Source organism: Channa argus, chromosome 7, assembly GCF_033026475.1.
Source record: "Channa argus isolate prfri chromosome 7, Channa argus male v1.0, whole genome shotgun sequence".
Lineage (NCBI taxonomy): Eukaryota > Metazoa > Chordata > Actinopteri > Anabantiformes > Channidae > Channa > Channa argus.
In genome coordinates, this window is record NC_090203.1 from 6580944 (window position 1) to 6602620 (window position 21677).

Sequence of the window (21677 nt, forward strand, 5' to 3'; positions counted from 1 at the left end):
TCATAAAATAAACAGTAGAAAAACAAACAATCCCCATATTTATTTTGATTTCTATAAAGTTTGATTTTGGGTTTTCGTTTTTTTTTTTTGCATTTGGTGGCCGCAAACAACCGCCACTTTTCACCTGACTTTGGGCTGGTCTTACAATCGTCCGCCTGCATACACACTTCAGGGTGTCATCAGTGTTCCTGGCAGACAGAGTTATAACTCATTAACAGACAGAGCCTGAGGTAGCAGAGGTGAGCAGCGCGGAACCGCAGCAAAGCAAGCGAGAAAGTCCTGAAATGAAAAGGGTGTGCTTCATTTATAGAGACGGAGAAGCACAGTGATAAAAATGTTGCTTTGTGGCCAAGCTAGGACTAAAAACCTACAAATAAAAAGGTGAAAAAGATAACCTATTCCTAACCTCAACAGACAGACATTAAATATATTTAGACATTTCCCTGCTCAGAAAATCTGTGCTAGAAACTTTACTTTTATGTAAACTGGACAAGGAATGAACACATGAAAAGCAAGAATAAAGTAATTGAAAATAATCAGTTTATTGCTTCTCCTAAGTTGAGTGATGAATCTGAATAAGAAACGTCTATGGCTTCTCTCTCTGCTTCTTCGTCAGGATGTGAAGTGCAAGTGTGTGTCTGCCCACACCTTTGTGTGTACATCCAGTGTCCTGTTCAGGGGACGACAGTGTAGGGTTGATAGGGCAGCATCTTCTGTCGTTCATTAATTGCGTAAATCCATGCAGGTTTAACAAAGTTCAGATTAGCGTTCTCCATCAGCGCCTGTGGGGCGAAAGCAAGACGAAAAGAAATAAAACTGCACTTCACATGCAAACGAGGTCTGCACATGGCCGAAGACCAATCCTGACTCACAATTTCAGACAGATTCAAAAGCCAATTTGTCCCAACACTACTGCATTAGAGGGAAGGCTAAATGCTCAGGATCTACAGAACATAACATTTTGTTTTCCATCACACTGTGCAAAATAAGTAATAAATGCTTGTTGCTGCCGTGCTTATTTTTATGTGGCTTTTAGAAAAGACATTGTCAGCCATGCACTTTGTGTAATAGAGCAACATTTTAACACAAAGTTCCTGGAACCAAATTGCCTTTGGAAAATTGTCTCCTGTAATCGGCTGCGTGAGTGACAAACATCTGCACACATGCTCAGTCTCACATGCACATAAGTGTTCAGTGCTTTTAATATAGTTTTTATCAGTGGCTGTGACTAGTCGGACTCAACTTACCTCTTCAAAAGAGTCGTGCCACCCTTCACTGGTTACCACAAACTGCACCTTCTCTGTCATGTAGTCCTCGATCACTCTGGAGCAGAGACAACATTATGTCTCAAAAAGGCTCAATTAGACATTTGGATTTCATGCAACGACTTGGAAAATATTACAAAGTATTGCTAGGGACAACTGAAGTTGTAGCAGGTTTTTCTCACCCGTTAAAGGCAACAATGTACCGCAAAAGTAGGCGCCTCTCATTGTTAGGGAATTTACCATAGAGGAAAAAGTGCTTTTCGCTCAGAAAGTCTGAAAAAAATAAAATAAAATAAAAAAATTGAAAATTCAAAGATTGGAGAAGAATGTAATGGATGACTACAAAATTTATAGGAGAAACATTTCTAGGTGCTGTAGGGGGAAAAAAGAGCAGAGAAAATGGTAAACGAAATTGCATTTGTTTGTGGCAGAAAGCCATTCAATTATTGGCAGTATCTGCCGTGTCCAACGGGGAAGGGAGGACATCTGCTCCTGTGAATGGAACAAAAACACACAAAAGAGAGAGGGAGGATGTGGCGAAAGAATGTCGAGAGACATACCTGGTAGCTCTGGGATGGGATGATCCTCTTCAGCCTCAGCATCTGTGTTTTCATCTGTCGACCCCCCATATGGATCCTCCTCTTTCACCTTCTTCACCTCTACTGCTGCTTTCTTCTCTCTGCTCTCCTTCTCCACCCTTTTCACAGGAACCGAATTAAAGGACAAACTCAAGAAGACTTGACAAATATAAATCCTCCCTGCCTGCCTCCGTTTGGTCCGAGCACGTCTTCTAATGGTTGTCAGGGTTACATTGTTAGGGCACTAAAGGTTTTCTTTTTAGGGAGAGAATGAGTCTTTGATGAAGAAGAACAGCTGAAGCGAATTCTATTGTTTCAATGCTGTAAGTCATGGACCAGTCACACATGACTCAGCTATTGCCTACCAAATTGTCAATATATTATATTTTGCGATTATTAATTTAAAGGTGGCTTAAGTCAAAGTGGAATTACAGATTTTGTATTAGGGAACAATGTATTCAGGGTTATTTTATTACTGCAGCAAAAAGAGAGCAGAGCTGGAATCAACAAGCACAATGAACACAAAAGACCAAACTCATTCACATCAATATTATAAATTATTGTCTGCTTTGTTTACCTCTGTAGTTCGTCCTCTGTGTCTACGGCAGATCCATCATCATCTCCTCCTGTGGAATTAAGTGATATATTGTCAAGACATTACAGTTTAAAAGATAAGTTACCGTCAGGCATGTTTTAATAGTAAAAAGGGTGTTGCTGAAACTGAGGACTGGAAACAGCCACTCACAAGGAAAAACAGAAGCATCACACATCACAACACCACGAGACCTCACGGTTCTTTAAACTATGACCTTAATCGTAAAACTAATTCTAATGAATTGTCATTTGTCAACTGTCAGGGAACTAAGCCTATGTTAAATTTATGCTCACATTAGCATGAGTTTAATCTTGCTGCAGGATTTATAATAGTTGTTACAACATACAATGGAGAAAAGCTCTGACCTTGTTGGCAACACTGTCAATTTCCATACAGTTCTATGTTGGTGAGATGGAAAAAAAAAATAAAATAAAAGAGAGAAGAAGCTCTAAATAAATTGTCAACTTCCAGTATGCGTTTGACGGCAACCCTGGGCACTTCACGGCTGCCCTCTCATTAACATACAAATGAGAATCATGTGCAAGTTGCTTCACCGTGATTATGTTTTTCCTCTATTCTTCCTCAAAACAGCAGTGATAGAATGTATGTTGCTCTTGTCCTTTACACATTGGCGCTGTCAACTCATCCAATCCCTGGGCTCTTACATTGCCCATTGGGCCTCTCAATTCATTCAGTCCTCTTCAGCTCTTATGCTACCCTCACCCTCTTCAGTTATTCGAGCTGATAGAATGAATCACTTCCAGTGAGTCACAGCCACTTGCAATTCAGCTGAATCTTTACAGTTCTGATATAATATCCTCATCCAGCTGACATGCTTATTTCTTTTTATTTAAAAAAAAAAAAACAACAACAACAAAAACAAAAAGCTTTTCCGGCTTGAATTGCAATTCAATTATAGTGGGCGACCCAGTGGTGGTATAGAGGTAAAATGTGATCTATTTCAATATGTAAATTATGTAAATAGAGAGAGAAAATGATAAACGATAATTTCCAGACTAAAAAAAAAAAAGAACAGTGCTTTCTAATCAGCTGCATATGGCCATATTATATTCTCTGAGTGGATGCACATGCACTTACAAAGTTCCATACTTCCATGATAATCTACCCAGGAGTTGTGGAGCTAAAGAATATGACCATGAACCAGAAAATATTAGGAAAAGTCTGAGAATCACCATACGTACTATAATTTACTCTGTGGAGACCTTTTTTTAAGAGAACAGCCCTAAAGAAAGCCATCCAACAATTGTCAGGAAAGGGTGGACAAAGGCAAATGCAACACATCCACTATACGTTTACTTTTCTGGAGGAGCTTTACTGTAAATTTCGGGAAGCAGACACCCTCTCTACTTTTAAGTGTAGGCTTAAAACCTTCCTGTTTGATAAAGCTTATAGTTAGTTATAGTCATGCTGCTGTAGGCTTAGACTGCTGGGGGACCCACCCCTCTAACTTTGTGTCTTCTCTGTAGTTGTCTTTGTCCTTTTCTGACTCCCTCTCTCTGTTCTGTTCTGCAAGTGTCCCCAGCTTTGGAACAGTGTGCAGCTACTGGTCCTACCAACCTGCCCAATGTTTTGTTGTTGCTTCTTGTTGCTCCACTTTTCACTCACCCCAAACGGTCAAGGCAGATGGTCGCGCACCCTGAGCCTTGTTCTGCTGGAGGCTTCTTCTGTTAAATGGAATTTTTCCTCTCGACTGTTGCCTAGGGGTTGCTCAAAGGGGGTTTGTTGGGTTTTCTCTATACATCTTTATTTAGTCTTGACCTTATTCTGTAAATTGCCTTGAGATGACTTTGTTGTGAATTGGTTGATATATAAATAAAGTTGAATTGAAAACTGAATTGAATTGAACAACCCAGAGTGTTAACATAAGGATCAAGTTCAACATCAGATTCAAGTGCATTTGTACGGGTGGTGCAATAAATAAAACCCAACTTACAGGTTTAATGTTTGTTTTAACCTCAAGTAGGATCTAATTACATTTAATTTTCTTTCCAGTGGGCTGACTGAACATTTACTCTCATCATTTCACCCTGTGCATGTCTCAAGTGAACTTGAGCTATAAGTCAACTGCAAAACACAATTTAAATATTGTAAGTCTGTCAACTTCCAGCCACTTTCCACAAAAATAATGTGCCTTCTGCGGTACACAGCAAAGAGAAGTGCAGCAACTGAAGTGGCACTGCTCACACTGAACTGAATCCTAAATGAAACTTTGGGTAAACTGCAGTTTTTCATCCTGCAGTTGAAATTCTATTAAAGTAGTTTAATGCAAACCTGGTTCATCCACATCTGTGGAGCCCCCATACTCATCACCTTCATTCCTTTTCTCTTGTGTGTTTTTAGAGGAGACCTGTACCTCCCGCTTCTGTGGAGTCTGCAGAATAGCATGGAGAGAGCATTAAAATGACAATGTTACAAAATTATTACTTTTTATACATTTTATTACACTTACAGAATAATATAAAAATACCTTTGTTTTTATTTCATCTTCACTCTGCTCATCCACTTCCATTTCACTCTCTGAGCTTGACTCTGCTCCATCCATCAAATACCTGGAGGAAGACAAAAACCGGGTGAATAAAATGTGTCAGGATGATGAAAGGCCGGAGGTAAAACAACACCTGCACAATATATCTTCCTCCCAATCAGCTTTACTTGAACAATATGCCAAATCACGATGGGCCTTCGTCAGCTCATAGTTGAATGGATGCAAGGTTGAAACTGAAAGCAATATTTCTCACCAGAATGTATTGATGTTTAAAACATTACAACTGGCTGTATATTAAGTACTTTGATGTCTGCATACTGGGACCCACATCTCATCCACTGCATAAGGATGGGGGAAAAAAAAAAAAAAACAACCCTGTCAATCAACCAAACTCCAGAAATTCCAGTCATAACTTACGTCTATTACTGCCTCTTATGTGTTTTACAGTGCTCTCCTGAACTACTCATAAGATGTTACCACCATCAAGTCTTGCAAAGCGCTACAACAGTGCAAAGTTTCATATTGAGAGACAATTGCATTCCATGTGAACAATATTTCTCTTTCATAAACACCATGTCAGGCATCGACTTTAAACTATGGCTGCCTCTTAGTGTAGCAGTACGCTTTAAATGCGATATCATATTGTGGAATAGTGGCAGCAACCATCTCCAGTAACTTTCACAACATTTCCAAACAGGTAATCTGAGCATAGCAATAGGGCCGCTGTGCTGAGGGGAGAAAGCAAGCAGGATTTGAACCTGTCTCCACGTCTCTCTTACTGTTTATTTTCCTCCATTCTTCACTAAAGTACTCTATAAACTGGAAGTGCCACACTGCCACATACATGTCTTTCTGACTGTTTGGAAGGATGCAGCAACATCATTTTCTCCAACGCTGCGATGCGGGAGCAGTTGCTGGTACTGAATTGGTAATTGTAATTTTTCCACATGGCTTTTGCTATATAAATTAAAATAATTAATTGGTATTTTCAATGTTACCAAACAAAAATGTAGAACACATGTAGGACCCACAGTTTAATTATTTATATCTAAAAAAAAATCAATTTTGGTCAAAATACTTCTGTACTCATTAACACCGGTCGCTGTTGATACAAAGAGAGGCCAGTCAGAGGTACCACAATTACCTGTCCCAAAAATAAAAAGCTTCTGCTGTAAATTTGTCAACTAAAGTCTAAAACCCAAAGTCAACTGATATATGTTGCTTAACACGACAATATTTTACATCTATAATGCTTATAACCATTACAACCATTATGTCCTTGCCATGGAAAAACAGTTAAAGTCGGGCTGATATAGACAATGATAAATGTTGAATATTAGGTAGGCTAATTATTATTTTTCAATAATAAATTACCTATTTATTATTATATGACTAATCATGATTGTATTGTCTAACTGCTTTCCAAGTCCTCTTGGGATGTTGCAACACAGCTTGGGTTTTATTGAGAACTTAGTTTACTTATTTAGCTCCATTGTGGGGAGGCTTTGTATAGGTGCTCAAGAGTTTTCTGCTCTCTCGTCTTCCTGTCTCCGGATTCTCACAGATTGGACAATGACCACGGAGGAAGCATTTCTAGGGGTCTTAGCTGACGTCATAATTCCTTCAATATATACACTTTGCGGCACATATGCACAGCACATGCAGTATGAAGCTGTGCCTCCAGATGCTCTGTTACAAAGTGTTGGTGTGCGTAATGAAGCAACAATTTGAGAGAGTGTTTGTTTGGGTACTTGTCATCATCAAAGTAAGTGGTCCTTTTAATTACCCATAGCATATGCAGCTTTTAAATAAAGGATACATCATCAAAGCTGCACACTCCACATGCTGCACAATAGTGGTGCTGCGAAGGGAAATGGATTATTCTGACAACACTAGTGAGGGGGGGGGGTTCACAAGGGGGAGGATAGTGGTGAGGATCTTCAGCACAATCAGTTATTGACTGAGAAAAGGGAGCATGAAGGGGAATGACGACACAGGCTGCAGTGAACTTCTCATTTCAATACACTTTCCGAGAATCTTAAAGCAAGGACCCCAGTCCATAAAACCACAGCATCGTGTGCCATCACCCTTGAGCTGTACTAATTTAAAAAGCTTTCCACATTACTCTCTCTCAGTCTCTTTGCATGGCTTATATGCACACTGTGGCTGTCTAGAATAATCCTATCAAAAAACAACTCTGACTGCTTTTTATTTCAGGCTTTGAAGACTAACATGAGCAAAAATTGCTTTCTGTACACACCCTGTACATCTCATCTGCAGAAATGAAACCTGCTAAAGCTGGATGACAGTCTCTTTGAAATGAAAGCTGCATAAAGATAATTCATTACAATCACAGAAAGGCACAGTAACGACAGATTTGAGGCTCCTCTTGTTAGGGTGGCAACCTGATTATTTTCTTTAACCTGCCTTAGGATTAACCTTAAAAACAACACTTGATTTAACACTTTTCATTTCACAAACACTAGTTTTTTCATAATATTATAACAAGCTTACAATTTTGTGGGAAAAAAAGGATTATCAAATAAACCGCTAATTAACCCCATAGAGAAACAGAGAAATGATGTAATATTTTAATCTCCAAACTGAACTTTTTAATACTATAAAAGCAATAGATGGATTGGTTAATAGATTTGTGATATTAGTAACACCAACAACTTGGTGAGCCAGACATGTTTTTCTGTAAAGGCCACACTGACAATGTGACACAATGCTTTGAATATAGTTTTATTTCTGCAACAAATTCCAATGCAATTAGATTTAAAATTAAAATTAAACTTTAACTTAAACTACTTCTGAACAAAAAGGAGTTGGGGGTGAGTCTTTCTCCAGGCATAATGACCACTGTCAATCATCCAGGCAGATACACAATTATTTAAATACGCAAAAAGTTGCCAAATCCATCACTGATGCAGTCTGCGAAGCAACTGTGACCAATCTCCTTCTTTGATGTTATTTCTCTCCAAATCAGCATCAAAAGAGGAAAAAAAATTCTTTCTCTTACGTGCCCAGTTCTGAACCTCAGTGTTGTGTGATAAAATGCATGCTCTCTGTTCACTTCTGTTCAGCATGCATTCATGAGACATTCAGTGTAGTGGGTGGAAGAGCTAAAGTTAGAATAGCGAGATATAGCCACAGTAGGCTTTCATTTGTCTTCGTGGTCTTTGCCTGTATTTCGTCAACTGTAAAGGGCTCCAGTTAGGCTGGAGCTGCAGCAGTTAGTTGATTTAGAAAAAGTAGCAGTCATACTTGTTAGAGTTAAGCAAAATGCCATTTAAAGGTTGGGTCTTACATTACTTTAATATACGATGTAATGTATAAATAAAATATGGGTTACGGTATGTTGACTGGACAAAACAAAACATGTATTGATGCCACGTTGTGCTCTAGGAAAATGCAAAGGGGGTATTTCAATTAATTCTGGAGCTAATTCATAAAATATTGGGCAGGTCAAGGAATAAAGGCAATAATCATTAGTTATAACTCTTGTGTGGTTAAAGGGTGACTTCACAAATTTGCAATTTGCTTTCTAAGGGTTTAGTTTACGGTGTAAATGTACATTAATGTTTTTAAAATTCCCTTTGAATACCCTATATAAAAATATGTCTCTGCTTGTAGCTGAAAAACTAATATCTTGCCAATCAAAACTAAAATCTTACTTTTAGATATTGTTAATCCTTCATTTAAATTTTCTGAATATAACAAAAGTCTGAAACTAACGAGTTCTGTAACCCTAGGTAGCCTTGCAGTGTGCAACCCTGATTGAACATTGCATTGATTTTCAAGTCAGATACTATAAGTTGAGAACAAACACATATGAGGAAATTCTTCAAAATGATATAGCAAGGCCTGATACAGTAAAATACAAGTACAGTATTATTCAAATTAATCTGGACCTTCCATTGCTCAAGATAAGTATTCAGCTCTACATTATTTAATAGACACAGACTCATGTGGAGTTGATGATAGAAAACCTTGATGTTGCAAAAGCTCCCTCTGTAATGAGGCATATAATTAGAGAGCTGCTGGAGCTAGCTGGGTTGGATTTGTGATCACAGCAGGCATCAGCTGCTTAAGTTACAATAATATCTGTAGCAAGTGGGCATCACTCTGTGAGGGGTGTATTTTTGGACATTTCCATCAGTGTGAGTGCTGTGGGAAGACTGTCTAGTATAGAGGTACAGGTGTGTCATAAGAAAAAGAATAAATCAAAGTGATTTCACACTTTGGACATGTGTTCTCTATGAAGAGACCATGTTGTCAACATGAGGAAGACAATAAATTCCATCCTGCACATTTTGTTGCCAAGCTTGTGTCCAGAGCCTTCGAGAGGTCTGAAATCTTAACTCAGTACATATCCCTACTCAAGACAAAAGGGCAGTAATCCAGAGGAAAAGGGGGGATTTGCAGCACTGTGGAAAGAAACAGCTTACTTCACAAATAATGTCACATGAGAAGGAGTCCCACACCTGGCCCCTGACCTGTTTTCCAACTATATCTCTACACTACATTCTGCATATTTCCTAGATTAGGTGTGTTCAAGCACCGACTTCGAAGTTAAGGTATCATTACAGGTAGTAAGATCATCAAATAAATGTTATTAACGATACCCAGACTTATTCCCGACCACCTAATTTACAAGTTTACGATGAGAGGTTGAAGCCAGGACCATTTCAAAGTAACAGGTCACATAGGTGCAAACAAGTATTTCACACAGGTATCTCACACTGCCCCGGGTCACAGATCCACCTCAACATAAATGTGAACCACTGAACGGTCAGAATGACCAGGCCTTGATTGTAATAACTGCAAGTACTTAACATAGTAATACATTATTTATTAATTTTTTTTAATAAATTAACAACTCTCCCTCCAGTGGTAGAGCACTGTAAGATATAGTTCATTACGGGTTTTTGAAAATTTATTTTCTACATAATGTTTGTACATGCTGATTCAGAGGGGCTGTTAACATGTGATATGCCTTAACTATAATAACTATGAAATCATTTTTTTTCAGTAATTAGTTTTGTTTTTCTTACTCTCTTACCGTTTGTGGGAGAGCTTCTGTTTTCTCTTATGGCAGTCAACCACCCATTCCTTTCGTACGATGATGCCCCCTGCTGATTTCACCTGGCTGTACTTGGGGGTATTGGCAAAGGCACAGCTGGAGATAAACACGCACACACACAAATAGACCCACATATCATTAAAGAGAACTTGACAAGCCTCTGACAGCAGAGATCAAGATGCAACCAAAGTAGATTATTGAGATTGCCAAAAGGGCTGTTATGCAACCCTGTAATCCTTTTTCAGTGATAAAAATTAACTAGAGATAAACATCTCTCAAGAAATACATCCCTATTTTCACACCTGCCGGACTAAATCACATGCTTTCCAGATTTAAAGATACTGTATGTGGAAAGCACAGAAGAAAAAGGTGACATTAATGTTAAATAATGTTTTAGGTTAAAAAGACATACAACAAGAAACATTATCAGCTTTTGTCTATGCCACTCTGTCTTATTATTACATAATCAAAACACTATACTTAATTCATATCTTAAGACACTTTTTTTTTAAGTAAAACAGTTTGTAACAGCTGTCATAACCATGCCAAAGATGCATTTGGAAGACTAGATTTCACTAGATGGCAGAGTCACTATTTAATTTGAAGGGTCTGCAAGTTGTGCAGTGCTGCTTGCTGTGTGTAATACTTTCTATTTTGTCTGTACAGTTGTCAAATCCTGCACTTGGAGCTGACGCCACACATTATGATGGGCTGAACAGCAGAAAGCGTCTAACCAGCGGATTTTGCTAAGTTAAGCAGCTAGTGACTCTAGCTTTAGGATTACAAGGCAGACATGTCATTGCGTTTAGTCATCTTATCTAACTCTAAGCTGAAAAGCATTCTGTATGTCCTAAAATGCCAAACCATTGCATTAAGAATTACAAACAAGTAAAACATTTATTCACACAGGTACGACAGTAAGGCGTCACGTTTTCACATACTATTTCGGTCAGATACTTACATGAGGTGTGTAGAGTCAGGTGTCCAGTCGGGTCGATATTTGGCTCCCATGTCTAAAGCCTTTTCTCTCAGCTCCCCTCTGAATGGGTTCTGGAAGCCACTGAGGACAAACACAACCCCCTCCATGATCCGGTTGAATGGAACCTGCTGTGCACTGTGGGATTTTGCTTTCTGTTCTTTGGGTTCAGGTTTGGGTTTGGACTGACTTTCCTTCTTGACTGAGGATTTCTGTGCTGGGGAGGCTGGAGAAATAATTTAGAGCTTCAGTAAGGAAATTTTGTGTATGCTTAAAATTTAGACACTACGGTAAATGTTACCTTTTGCTGCACTGGGGCTGGCTTTGCTGACTGTGTTCGGCTTGTGTTTGGGGGTCGCAGCTTTATTCTCCGGGGATACGGCGGGACTTATTTTCTTTGAAGGGGGTGGGCCAGGAGCAGACTGACGCTCTGTGCTGAACTCAAATTTTCTTTTTGCTGCTGGCTAAGAGGATACAATCCATAAAAGTAAGTAAGTAAAAATGGACAAACTTATTAGGGGACTTCAAGAAACTTGTCACAAAAAGATTATCTGACACGCAGATCTATAAAATGTTGCTTCGGTGGCCAGAATGTAGGAATCATTTTTTTTCCATTGTTAATCTGAAATATAATGTTCCTTCACTTTACAGAAATGACGATTCCAATTTCTAAGGCTGCATAGTATTCCAAATAAAACGTTGCTGTATTTTTTCTTTTTGCAACATATAAAAATTCCAGACATTTTTACTAGATGACTTTAATAGCTTCTTTTGGAAAGAACTGGTTGTTCTGGAAAGATTAAGGAGATGTATGTAGTTGAAACACAAATGACCTATGCTCTGCATATTAATGCCAGCCTCACTATGCCAGTAGGATGGCGGAGAGCTGGTGGTTGACGCGAGAGTGTCAACCACACACATTGATTAAAGAGGGTTTGTGTCAATCACACTTACTGTGTGTTCACAAAACACACATTCACTTTTTTAGTTATAAATTCATATGTTCAAATGAAGACCTTCACCTAAAAAATGGGCACATCTAATAATCAGCGCTTTTGTATTGCATCAGTTGGCAACACTGGTTATGGTTTTAAAGTAGTTTAATACATTTGTAAACTCACCACTCAACAAAAGAAACTGTTTTTGGCCAACGTTGTCCTTTTTATTTAAGAAATAATTACATGTAGAATGATTAACTTGCCTGACCTGCTATCGCATGTTGTGAGTCATCATTGTGCAGTGCTTTTTTGGAATTGGGGTTGTATAAGTAAATGGTAAATAGTCGCTTATATAGCGCTTTTATGCAAAGCGCTTTACAATGTACCTTCCCATTCACCCATACACACACACACTCACACACCGATGGCGGTGGCTGCCATGCAAGGTGCTCACCTGACCCACCGGGAGCACCTTTGGGTTCAGTGTCTTGCCCAAGGACACTTCGACTTGTAGCCAGGAGCGAGGATTGAACCAGTAACCCTGTGGTCCATGGTCAACTACCTTACCAACTGAGCTACAGCCGCGTACCCGTGAAGTGTTATTACTGTAGTGGCTGTGTGACTGAAGTGTGTAGGTTTAATTTGATTTTAGGACAGAAGTTATGTCAGATTGTGACAGAGACATGAATTAAGTGTGTTTCAATTCCCTTTATTTACTGGGTCAAACATCAGATTTTTCAAATCCTTGTTTTAAATAACCTTTTCAAAGCATTTGGTGGGATAACTCTTAAAAAACTGCCTTGGTTTTATCCTTTTCATGAGTCTCTCACTACTGACAGTGTAGACGAAGATTTACAATGAGTGATAGTGATGTGTAAAACCTGTGTGGAGGCAGAGTTGGAGGAGGAAGCCTGGCCTGAAGAGTGGGAGGTGCCACTAGCCTGCAGGGCGGCAGCAGCATAACTCAGCTTCTCGTACTGAGGAGACGCTAAAGAGAGAAATGTGCAACAGCTGGTGAGAGAACAATGAACTATTTCCACATTGTGTTTTGATAATGAAAAATAAGTTTGAAGTCAATTTTGAGCTTTTCTTTCTTGACACACTTAAGTAGCTTTAAAAAAAACCTAAGTAACTCTTTTGGCAGTTATTTAAGTCTTTTTATCTTTCAAAATGATTATCCCTTTATAATTACAATTACCTAAACAAAATCAATAGCGCTTCAGTAGCAGCTAAATTATAAATAACAGATTTACCTTTTGGTGGTGTCCTAGACTTTGTTGTATTGTCACGATTGAAGAATAAACTGCCAGGTTGAAGGCTGGGCCCAGATGAAGGGGACTCTTCCTTTACCCTAAACTGACCCAGCTTTGTCAATTTCTGACAGGAGAGAGAGAGGAAAATCAGTGCCATGGGAGAAAAGGGAAGGACTGACTGAAGGGGTCTTTTTATCAATACAGCAAAAGGTTTTGATTTGACAAATGATTTCATACGTCAAAAGGACGAACTTTTCAAAGAATAGATTAAAGGTGCTACACACACACACTGCAGTGATGTCCTGTATCCGCTTTTAGTGCTTAATCATGACTGAAAGTTAAAAATATAAAAAGGTATAAAGGTTTTTATCCAAGTATGATAGTACTTATAGCAGCCTGTTTAATTCTACAGTAACATGGTCAGGTCTTATGAAACTGAGATTCATGTGACAGAAAAATGTCTGGCCAGATCCACAGCCTTAATTTATGATCAGGCAGGTTCTGTTTTAAGTGATAATTTTGCAGACAAAACTACTACAAGCAAAGTTGTTGAAGGCCTTGTTGTACTAAGAAACACCTAAAATCCTAAAACACAAGAAGTTTGAATCTCTAAAGATAAGGAATCCAAAAACTTATCACCACTACCATTTGAAATTTGAAAGAATGCTCATTTGTAGTCAACAATTACTTTAAAGGAGGAAGTAAAGAAATTAAAGGCATCTTTCAAAACCCAACTATTGAGAACATCATGTTAGATTACTTACAGGGGAAGTTGTTGGAGATGCATCATTTTTGTCTGGAGGTGAATGAAACTTGACAAAGGCAAGTCCGTATGCTATGTTCTATAAAGTTCACACACAAAAAAGCTTATTAAACAATTTCATACCTACTGTAGCAATATTGTATCAGTGTACACCTTCATTGCACATAGGTGACCCTTACATTAGAAGTTAAGTAGACTGAAATAAACACAACATCAAAAGGCTCAAGCAAGCAGCTTTAATGCATGTAGCTCACTGTTGCACCATGTGTAAATCAATAGTTTGAAATGTGCACGTACTTTGTTGTATGGCTGGGTACACACAATTTTGACTCTGTCCCACTTTTCCTGTGCTGTGCTTTTCTGCAGCTGGTTGGGCCCAAAGAAACGCACTCTGTTCATGTTTGTACTGTTACGGCTCTCCGTAGGGGACATAAAGGATGACGTGACCAAGAGAACCTAAAACAAAAGGTATTGACATTAAAGAATAAGTAGAAAGTATGTAGTGATTACTGAGCACCATGGATATAAAGTTTGATAATATTACTGGTTTGGTTTGAGAGTATACCTCGTAGTCCTGGTGTTTGACAGCTGAAGAATTCCCAACCAACACCTCAATGAAAGCTGAGCCTTCATTTCCAATATCAATGCTATGCAGCTGCTCCTCCTTCTCAAACTGAGAAAAAAGTAACAGCCCCAGATTTAACAAAGTCAGGAAAGCAGCAGCAGCCTTCACGAATGAATACTTTTGCACATTTTTATCTTAAAGGGCAACATCACCAATTTTCAACTTGCTCCTCATGGCTTTGGTTTAGGGTGTACATACACAATAATGCTTTTAAACTTCCCTCTGACTCCCCCAAAATCTCTCACTTCATTCCGAAGAATGCCTCCAGATTACATCACTTGGAGGAATCTTCAATTCAGATTATGCCATCTCGTTGCTCAGACTATGGAGGTTGTGATTGTGGTCAAGCGCCTTTTCAAGAGCTCCCCCAGATTATATTATCTGAACTCCTAATGATGTAAAAATGCTCTGGGTGATGTCGTCTGGAGGCATTTTTCAGCCACAAGAAGAGAAATATTTTGAAATAGGAAGTCAGAGAGAAGTTTAAAAGCATTATTGTATATTAACATCCTAATTTGAAGCCATGGGGAGCAAGTTGAAAAAGCACAACGACTCTGGCATGGTACTATACTATCTTATTCATTATTTAGCCCTCTCTACAGAATTACAAAGCGTAGCATTGGTATTAAAGTATATAAAGTGTAAAGTATTAAAATTTTATTTTGGAAGGCTTGATTTGCTCATTTAATGAGTTTTATTGCTGAATGGCTGAAAGTAGAAAGGTCTATTTACTTGTGGTTGACATGCAGCACAAACAGGCAGTGCCTTCAACGTGTTTTTTAAAATTTTAGCATTTCTCAATTCCTCAGGCAGCTTGTTAGGAGATGTAAGGATGTTCTCCTTCCCCAGATGTGTTTAAAAGTCAGCATTTTACGCAAAGTGGGGCAAATGTACCTCTGTCTATTCGAAATAAGGAAGACTGCTTAGAAATTACGATGTTCTATGGTCAAAAAAAGGAAGTAGAATTTTGACCTGTTTGTGTAAGATGAGGAAGATGGAAGACTCAAACAAGGCAGACAGGGGGTTCCCAGAAGGACAAAAATATAATCAACAAGCAGAAAGGTGGGAGGCCTCAAGAATGTAAAAAAACATTTGGCGATATTCCACCTAAATGTAAAGTATGTAAGTGCTATACACGATTTTGTATAAACCTAATCCTTGGATAACAAAGACCTAGAAATGTCTTCAATTTAGATTTACCGAGTTGTAATACATTCTGCGGTTCCCATCAATGTAATATCTCAGGATAAGATGTATGATCTGGATCAAATAACATTTAATTTGGAAGCAACCATTCTTTCTTATGGTTTACTGGTATGCATCTGCTAAACCACATAAAAAAGGTTCTACAACTAATGTTATGGATTTCAGACCATAACACGTCACGCAACTGTTTCCATCTAAACGCTTGTGTGAGTATAAGTGTAAAACAATACCTGCAGAATGACTGATGTCTGCTTCTCGCCGGGTTTTGCAGCTTTCCACTTTCTGTAGGTGTCAGAGCTCAGGAGGTTATCTGCCTTGTGAGTCTGTTTCGCATGATGACAAGAATTCAGCTACAGGAAACCTCAAATTCTGGCTAAATATTCGAAAAAGCATGAGTCAGGCGACAAAATACCAACTTACACTGTCCTCGGTGCTGCAAGACACGACGTGTTTAAGTTTGATTTCTGGCATGTTGTTGATTTTCGACAGATGTAGCAGTGATGTTATTCGGCCAGGGCGGCGTCAGAAAACAAACCAGGAGTTCACCTTATCACTAAGCCCTATCGTTAACGGTGATCAAAACATATAACGCATTAACGTGAGGTTTCAGTGGGAGCAACTTTGGCCTCAAAAAGAAAGAAAGAAAAAAACACGTTAATGTGTCTCTTTGCTAACGTGATAGCTTGCTAGCAAACAATAGGCAGAGAGAACTTTCCTTGATTAGCCTGATGATATTAACACACCTCGAAAGCTGTTGCAAGTGAATTTCTCAAACTAGTATGTACTTCAAACATATTCGCTTATTTTGTTATTGCAGTCCTCAAGAAAACATATCAATGCTTTTCATTTTACGGTAAACGTGCATAGTAACGAACTCATTTTCCCACCAAAAGCCCGTTCTGTCTCATGTTGTGACGCAACTTCCGACTAATGTCACTTCCATCCAATGAGCGTTTAGTTCTCTTCTTCTAAACTTTTTTAACGTGATGACGTAGTAATAGCGCCACCGTATGCTAATAATGTGTATTTTTTAGGAGGCTAGAGCCCATCTCCGCTCATAGTCTGTCTTATACTATCATGATGAAAAACACATCCAAAATAATGAAAATGAAATCATCACAAAATTCCTCCTGTTCGTATATTCATGTTCCTTTCTTTAAACAAGGCGCACTTCATGATGTCCATATTAGTATCATATTTAACAGACATTTCAATAGACCTGTCTCATGACCAGAAACTCAGAGGAATAAAAAATACAAGCAAGTCCCTTGCATTTATGAAAATTTAAACAGTGGTCTTTTACCTGTAGAGATCAGATAAAGATCAGGTAAATTAAAGGCACAGCTAATAAAAACAGAAAAATATTTTTAAAAAGAAACATATGTACAGTATGAATAACTATTAAGCAATATACAGATGCAAATTCAGGAGTATATTCAAAGTATGGAGCAAGTTTAAAAAAAATTACAATAAACCAAAACAAAAAAGGGTGGTCATCAAAAATGGCTCAATTCCAATTAAGTGTTTAAATTACAGGACCCTAATGGTAATTAATTAATTTAACTTGGGCCTTTTCTGCAATGACATGTCTTCATTGACAAGACGTACTGTCTCATGAGCACTGTTACATACCTTCTAACTCACTGATGTAAAAAATGTAGCAAATTGCATCACAGCATGAACTGCAGTCTTTCTCTTTCTAGAGGAACTTTAAACACTTCCAAAGAATCAGTTTGTGTTAAACTGTTTCTTTGGATTCTTAAAAAAACTGATTCTAAAAACTTCTGCTGCTATAAATGCCATTTGAGAAGCTGACTGGTAGGACTAAGTCAGATGTGATAGTTGATACTTGAAAGATGTTGTTAAAAAGAGTCAAGATAAAGTCATGCTTCTAAAGCTTCAATCACTAATAAAAAAAATAAGCACAGAGGTAGGTCAGAGGTCAACACTAACCATAAGACAGAAATTGTTCATAATAAAGATTGAAGACAGACCACATCTAGTTATTCAAGAGGTCAGAGTGCGGAAATGCTGATGACACAGATATAAATGTACACTGAATACAGTGACTTGAAAGCTTCACGAATGTATGTGCTACAATTAGTAAGAGAATGAATCTGAATTCTGTTGAGAGTCTAATGTAGTGGCTGAATCGTGTAACTTATAGCTCAGAGGATCTCCAGGTAGATGGCCGTTTCTGCATCGGCCACAGCAGCACTCTGCCCCTCTTCTGTCACCCCAAAGCCAACCTGTCTGTCTCCTCCTCTTCTTCTCTCTCCACCTCGCCTGCCTATTGGACGGATCTGGAAAAGGCATAAAAGTTACAAATTCGCAAATTTATGTTTAAGAGATTTGGAGATTTTTATCTATGCAAAACTTCAAAGCACATAACCTACAAAGTTGAATTAATCTAATACCTGGTTAGTACGGACAAAATATGGCGTGCAATTCTGGTAAACAAGTTGGTAGCTGCCATTGGTGTAGATATGAGACACCTCTGTGCAGTTAATGTAGAGAGGCATACTGTCCCTATAAATTTCCAGTCCTTCAGGGCACACAGCCGGGTGTCTCCTTAGCATGTTTCTGAGAAAAGCAGAACAAATACCGTATGTTAACCTCCTATAGCAAACATTTGTGACAAATTGAAATTGAAAGGGTTGGTTTGCTTCACATACTTTCCAGCTCTCCTTCGGCAGCAGCAGAAAATGAGAGCTATAAGGAATATGACCACACAGATGGCAACAGCAGGTATCACCAACAACAAAAACGGCACTGCATCTGTAAATGGATATAAGGAGCAGCAGTCGATCAGCACAGAATTATGGTTTAAAACTACAATAATTACAATTTTGCTACCCCATTATGAGTAAAACATCATAAAATATGGCTTAATTGCTTGTCACATTACTTTGATATTTGTAGTAAAAGCTATCTTAAAATGTTAAATACAAAAAATTGTGACATTAAAAATACACTGTACGGTAATTCAAAAAAGGCACAATATAAAGTTTCTTTGGAACACACCATCTCCCTGCAGCAAGACTAAGGAGTCATTTCCAAGTGCATTAAAAGCGAAGCAGATCACCACCAGGGGTTTGTCCATACGCCCCTTCAGAGTAGCTGTAAACATGTAAGGTTCTGATGTTGTCGACTCGTTATATTCAGAAGGCGGAACGGTGCCGTTAACACTCCAGGTGACTACAGGTTTGGGGTTGGAGTCGACTGAACAGTGGCACTGTACCACCATGTTCTCTACTATGCAGCTGGAACGCTGGAGGATCAAGGGTTTATCTGGAGGAGAAAAAATATTTTTTTTAAATTATCACATTCAATATTTATTAATTTTTTTTTTTATTCTCTAGTAAAGATAACGGTTATCTTGCTGCTTTGAATTCAAAGTGTACTCCAGGGGTGTGGTATCACTAACTCTGCGAGGTTACAGGTGCTACACTGTTGATCACACCGAACCAGTCGAGAGTGCCACAAAGTGCTCTCTCGGCCACTTTTCAGCCTGGTGATATTTATATTTTTAATGCCATTTATAGACAAACATTTGCAAATAGTCAGAATGAATGTATTACATTGCACGTTCAGTGGTGTGGGCTGGGAGTCTCCTCGGCCAATCGGGTTCTCTGCAGTGCAGCAGACCTTCATGCCGCGAGTCACGTTGTACACTCGAACCGTGTGGGTGCGCTGCTGGAGCTGCTCCGTGTGGCCACTTTGACTGTAAGACCAGCGGTACACCGACGCTGGTGGGTCAGCTTTACATGAGCAGACCAGCAGAGCACTGCGCCCCTCCACCACAGTCATGGTGTGGACCTGAACTTTCACCTCTCTTGGTGGAACTTTAGACCATAAAGACAAAATGTTTTAGTGTAATCTAAGCCAAGAAAGACAAAGATACTGTAGAAGTCAAAGCAACTTACATGTCACGTGCAGATCTTTGTAAGTGGCTAATATCTTTGCCCCTGGGTATGTGACTTCACATTTGAGCCTGGGGTTCACATTGTGTGACACAGTAAAGGACAGCAGTGCCACTAACATCAGTCTGTGCGGCTCTTTGTGGATTGTCTGTACTTCCCCCGGCTCAGAGCTGTTTTGTTGGGCACCTCTCTCCCAGATCCACTTCAGGGCAGGAGGACTGGAGGGACAGTGATAGAAGACGGAGCAGTTGAGGGTGACCAGCTGTCCTTCTGTGACTGACAAAATGCTGCTGATGACAGGAGCCGCAGGTGTGTCTGTCATTGAGAAAAATGATTACTGCGATTTATTTCTGCTGTGTGTGTTAAAAAGACTAGTAACTGCAAAAGAACATTATCCCAAAGAGACATTATTTGTAGGTGGCTATGTTTATTAATTATTTGTTTTTCACAATAGCCATCTGATTAAAAACAAATCTGCATTTAATTTACTTTTCTAAACCAGTCTGTCATAGAAGGCAGTACAATGTCCTCTTCACTTACCCACAACATCCAGATTAAAGCTTGTTGGTTTTCCCCAGAGTAAGTCTTTGTCCTTCTTTAGAGCTATCTCATACATTCTTGAATCATCCTGACTAATCCTTTCTATCTTCAATGAACAGTCTCCATCTGCAATTTGCCCAAACAGGGATGTTCGGCCTTGGAAATCCCTGCTCACTTGATTCCTGTGATTGCTGTTAAAAGCAGTACCCTGAAAAGAAAGCACATAGCCACCACCTCTGAACCTCAGCCTGCTGTCCACCTTATCCTTTTTCCCACTGGGACGAGGAGGAGCTGGAGTGAAAGAGCAGGGAATCACCACACAGGAGCCCACCAGGGCTTGGACACGGTCAGGGACTGAGGGTACAGGAGAGACAGTCTGGACCTCCATACACATTGCTGCTGTTGTTATAGAGACAAGAAAGTCATTTACCCGAGACCCCATCTGCTGCAACTATGATTAAGTTTAGGTTTTAATGATGTGATTTATCAGCAAGCTTTCGAGCCATAAAACAGTTTTGATCACAATTTGAATATTCATGTTTTATGTACTAAAAATAGTCGTTTTTCCACTTTAATTTGACCACTGTGAAACCAACAGCAGTTTTCCAAACACGTTGCCAATTTAAAAAAAACAGCCAGTCTAGATCCTCAATTCCAAACAAAACCTCCAACTGATGACCCCTTGACCCCGTTTAGCTTATTATACAGTGAAAACGTCACTTAGCGGTTAGAGGTTAGAGGTTTGAACAGTGGTATTTTACCATTCTGAATTCAAAATATGACCCAGAAAAAACCCAGAAGACGTACACTATATTTAGAAAAGGGGAAGAAGGCAACTGCACTTTTGGCTCTGGAACTCATCTACTGCTCGCAGTCTTTTTACTCTGGGGATATTATGTTGCCAAATAATAAAATTAAAACCATCTTGTTATTTGCACAGTGCACATTAGTAAATCTATTTTCATGCTGTCATCAGTTTTACTGGGAAAATAAATGAGCATATAGTAACTTCAGATCAACAGAAATGATTTTTATATGAATGATTGCAATTCTTAGACATCAAATGACAATTTCTTACAGCAATTGTCGTGGTAACACCAGTGGTATCAGGAGAAACAAGTCATAACCTTTCAGCTTTTTCATTACTAGGTGAATAATAACACAATGAAGCAAATTTGTTAAAAACCTAATAAATGACTTTAATTACTCACCAAAAATTAGAGGAGACACAAGAAAGACTGTACGCACATGCATGACTGCAGCCCTGCTCTGCTCTGCCAGCACAAAGCAGGGGAAAGATGAACAGCACCAATAGGGGAAGTAGGATTGTTTCATTGTGCCCACGGCACTATGACTTCATTTTGGGGCCTTGTCTTCCAATATCGTATTTATATTTATAAATATGACTTATCTTAATGTCCTC

The 21677-nt window shown here is 38.9% G+C and overlaps 2 protein-coding genes across 4 annotated transcripts; both read right to left on the minus strand.

Annotated features, from left to right (window-relative positions):
- Positions 1–71: 71 nt before the first annotated feature.
- Positions 72–16711, minus strand: xrcc1 (X-ray repair complementing defective repair in Chinese hamster cells 1). Of its 2 annotated transcripts, XM_067511587.1 has the most exons (18): positions 16212–16711; positions 16022–16114; positions 14526–14633; positions 14258–14416; positions 13962–14039; positions 13198–13321; positions 12826–12932; positions 11308–11470; positions 10992–11232; positions 10010–10126; positions 4927–5008; positions 4731–4830; positions 2421–2469; positions 1826–1962; positions 1448–1538; positions 1248–1323; positions 649–782; positions 72–279 (listed from the first exon to the last, which is right to left on the minus strand). In XM_067511587.1, the coding sequence occupies exons 1-17, from the start codon at positions 16260–16262 to the stop codon at positions 675–677; spliced, it is 1884 nt and encodes a 627-aa protein (XP_067367688.1). In that variant the 5' UTR covers positions 16263–16711; the 3' UTR covers positions 72–279; positions 649–674. The 2 variants fall into 2 exon arrangements, with proteins under 2 accessions (XP_067367688.1, XP_067367687.1); XM_067511586.1 differs by having other exon boundaries at positions 72–782.
- A 550-nt stretch (positions 16712–17261) lies between these two features.
- LOC137130909 (sialic acid-binding Ig-like lectin 13) lies at positions 17262–21615 on the minus strand. Of its 2 annotated transcripts, none has more exons than XM_067511589.1 (8): positions 21466–21615; positions 20255–20653; positions 19718–20029; positions 19373–19636; positions 18816–19082; positions 18467–18569; positions 18209–18374; positions 17262–18094 (listed from the first exon to the last, which is right to left on the minus strand). In XM_067511589.1, exons 1-8 carry the CDS (start codon positions 21587–21589, stop codon positions 17960–17962), a joined length of 1770 nt encoding a protein of 589 aa, XP_067367690.1. In that variant the 5' UTR covers positions 21590–21615; the 3' UTR covers positions 17262–17959. The 2 variants fall into 2 exon arrangements, with proteins under 2 accessions (XP_067367690.1, XP_067367691.1); XM_067511590.1 differs by having other exon boundaries at positions 20255–20650; positions 21466–21604.
- Between the last annotated feature and the right edge of the window lie 62 nt (positions 21616–21677).

Excerpts from the sequence above, each read along its gene's own strand:
- xrcc1 (XM_067511587.1), bottom strand. The coding sequence starts at position 16,262 with ATGCCAGAAATCAAACTTAAACACGTCGTGTCTTGCAGCACCGAGGAC. Across the intron at positions 14,634-16,021 it reads AGACATCAGTCATTCTGCAG|TTTGAGAAGGAGGAGCAGCT; the intron begins GTATTGTTTTAC and ends CTTTTTTCTCAG. Across the intron at positions 13,322-13,961 it reads CATCTCCAACAACTTCCCCT|AAATTGACAAAGCTGGGTCA; the intron begins GTAAGTAATCTA and ends CTCTCCTGTCAG.
- LOC137130909 (XM_067511589.1), bottom strand. The coding sequence starts at position 21,589 with ATGAAACAATCCTACTTCCCCTATTGGTGCTGTTCATCTTTCCCCTGC. Across the intron at positions 20,030-20,254 it reads CTTTAATCTGGATGTTGTGG|ACACACCTGCGGCTCCTGTC; the intron begins GTAAGTGAAGAG and ends TCTCAATGACAG. Across the intron at positions 19,637-19,717 it reads CAAAGATCTGCACGTGACAT|TTCCACCAAGAGAGGTGAAA; the intron begins GTAAGTTGCTTT and ends TATGGTCTAAAG.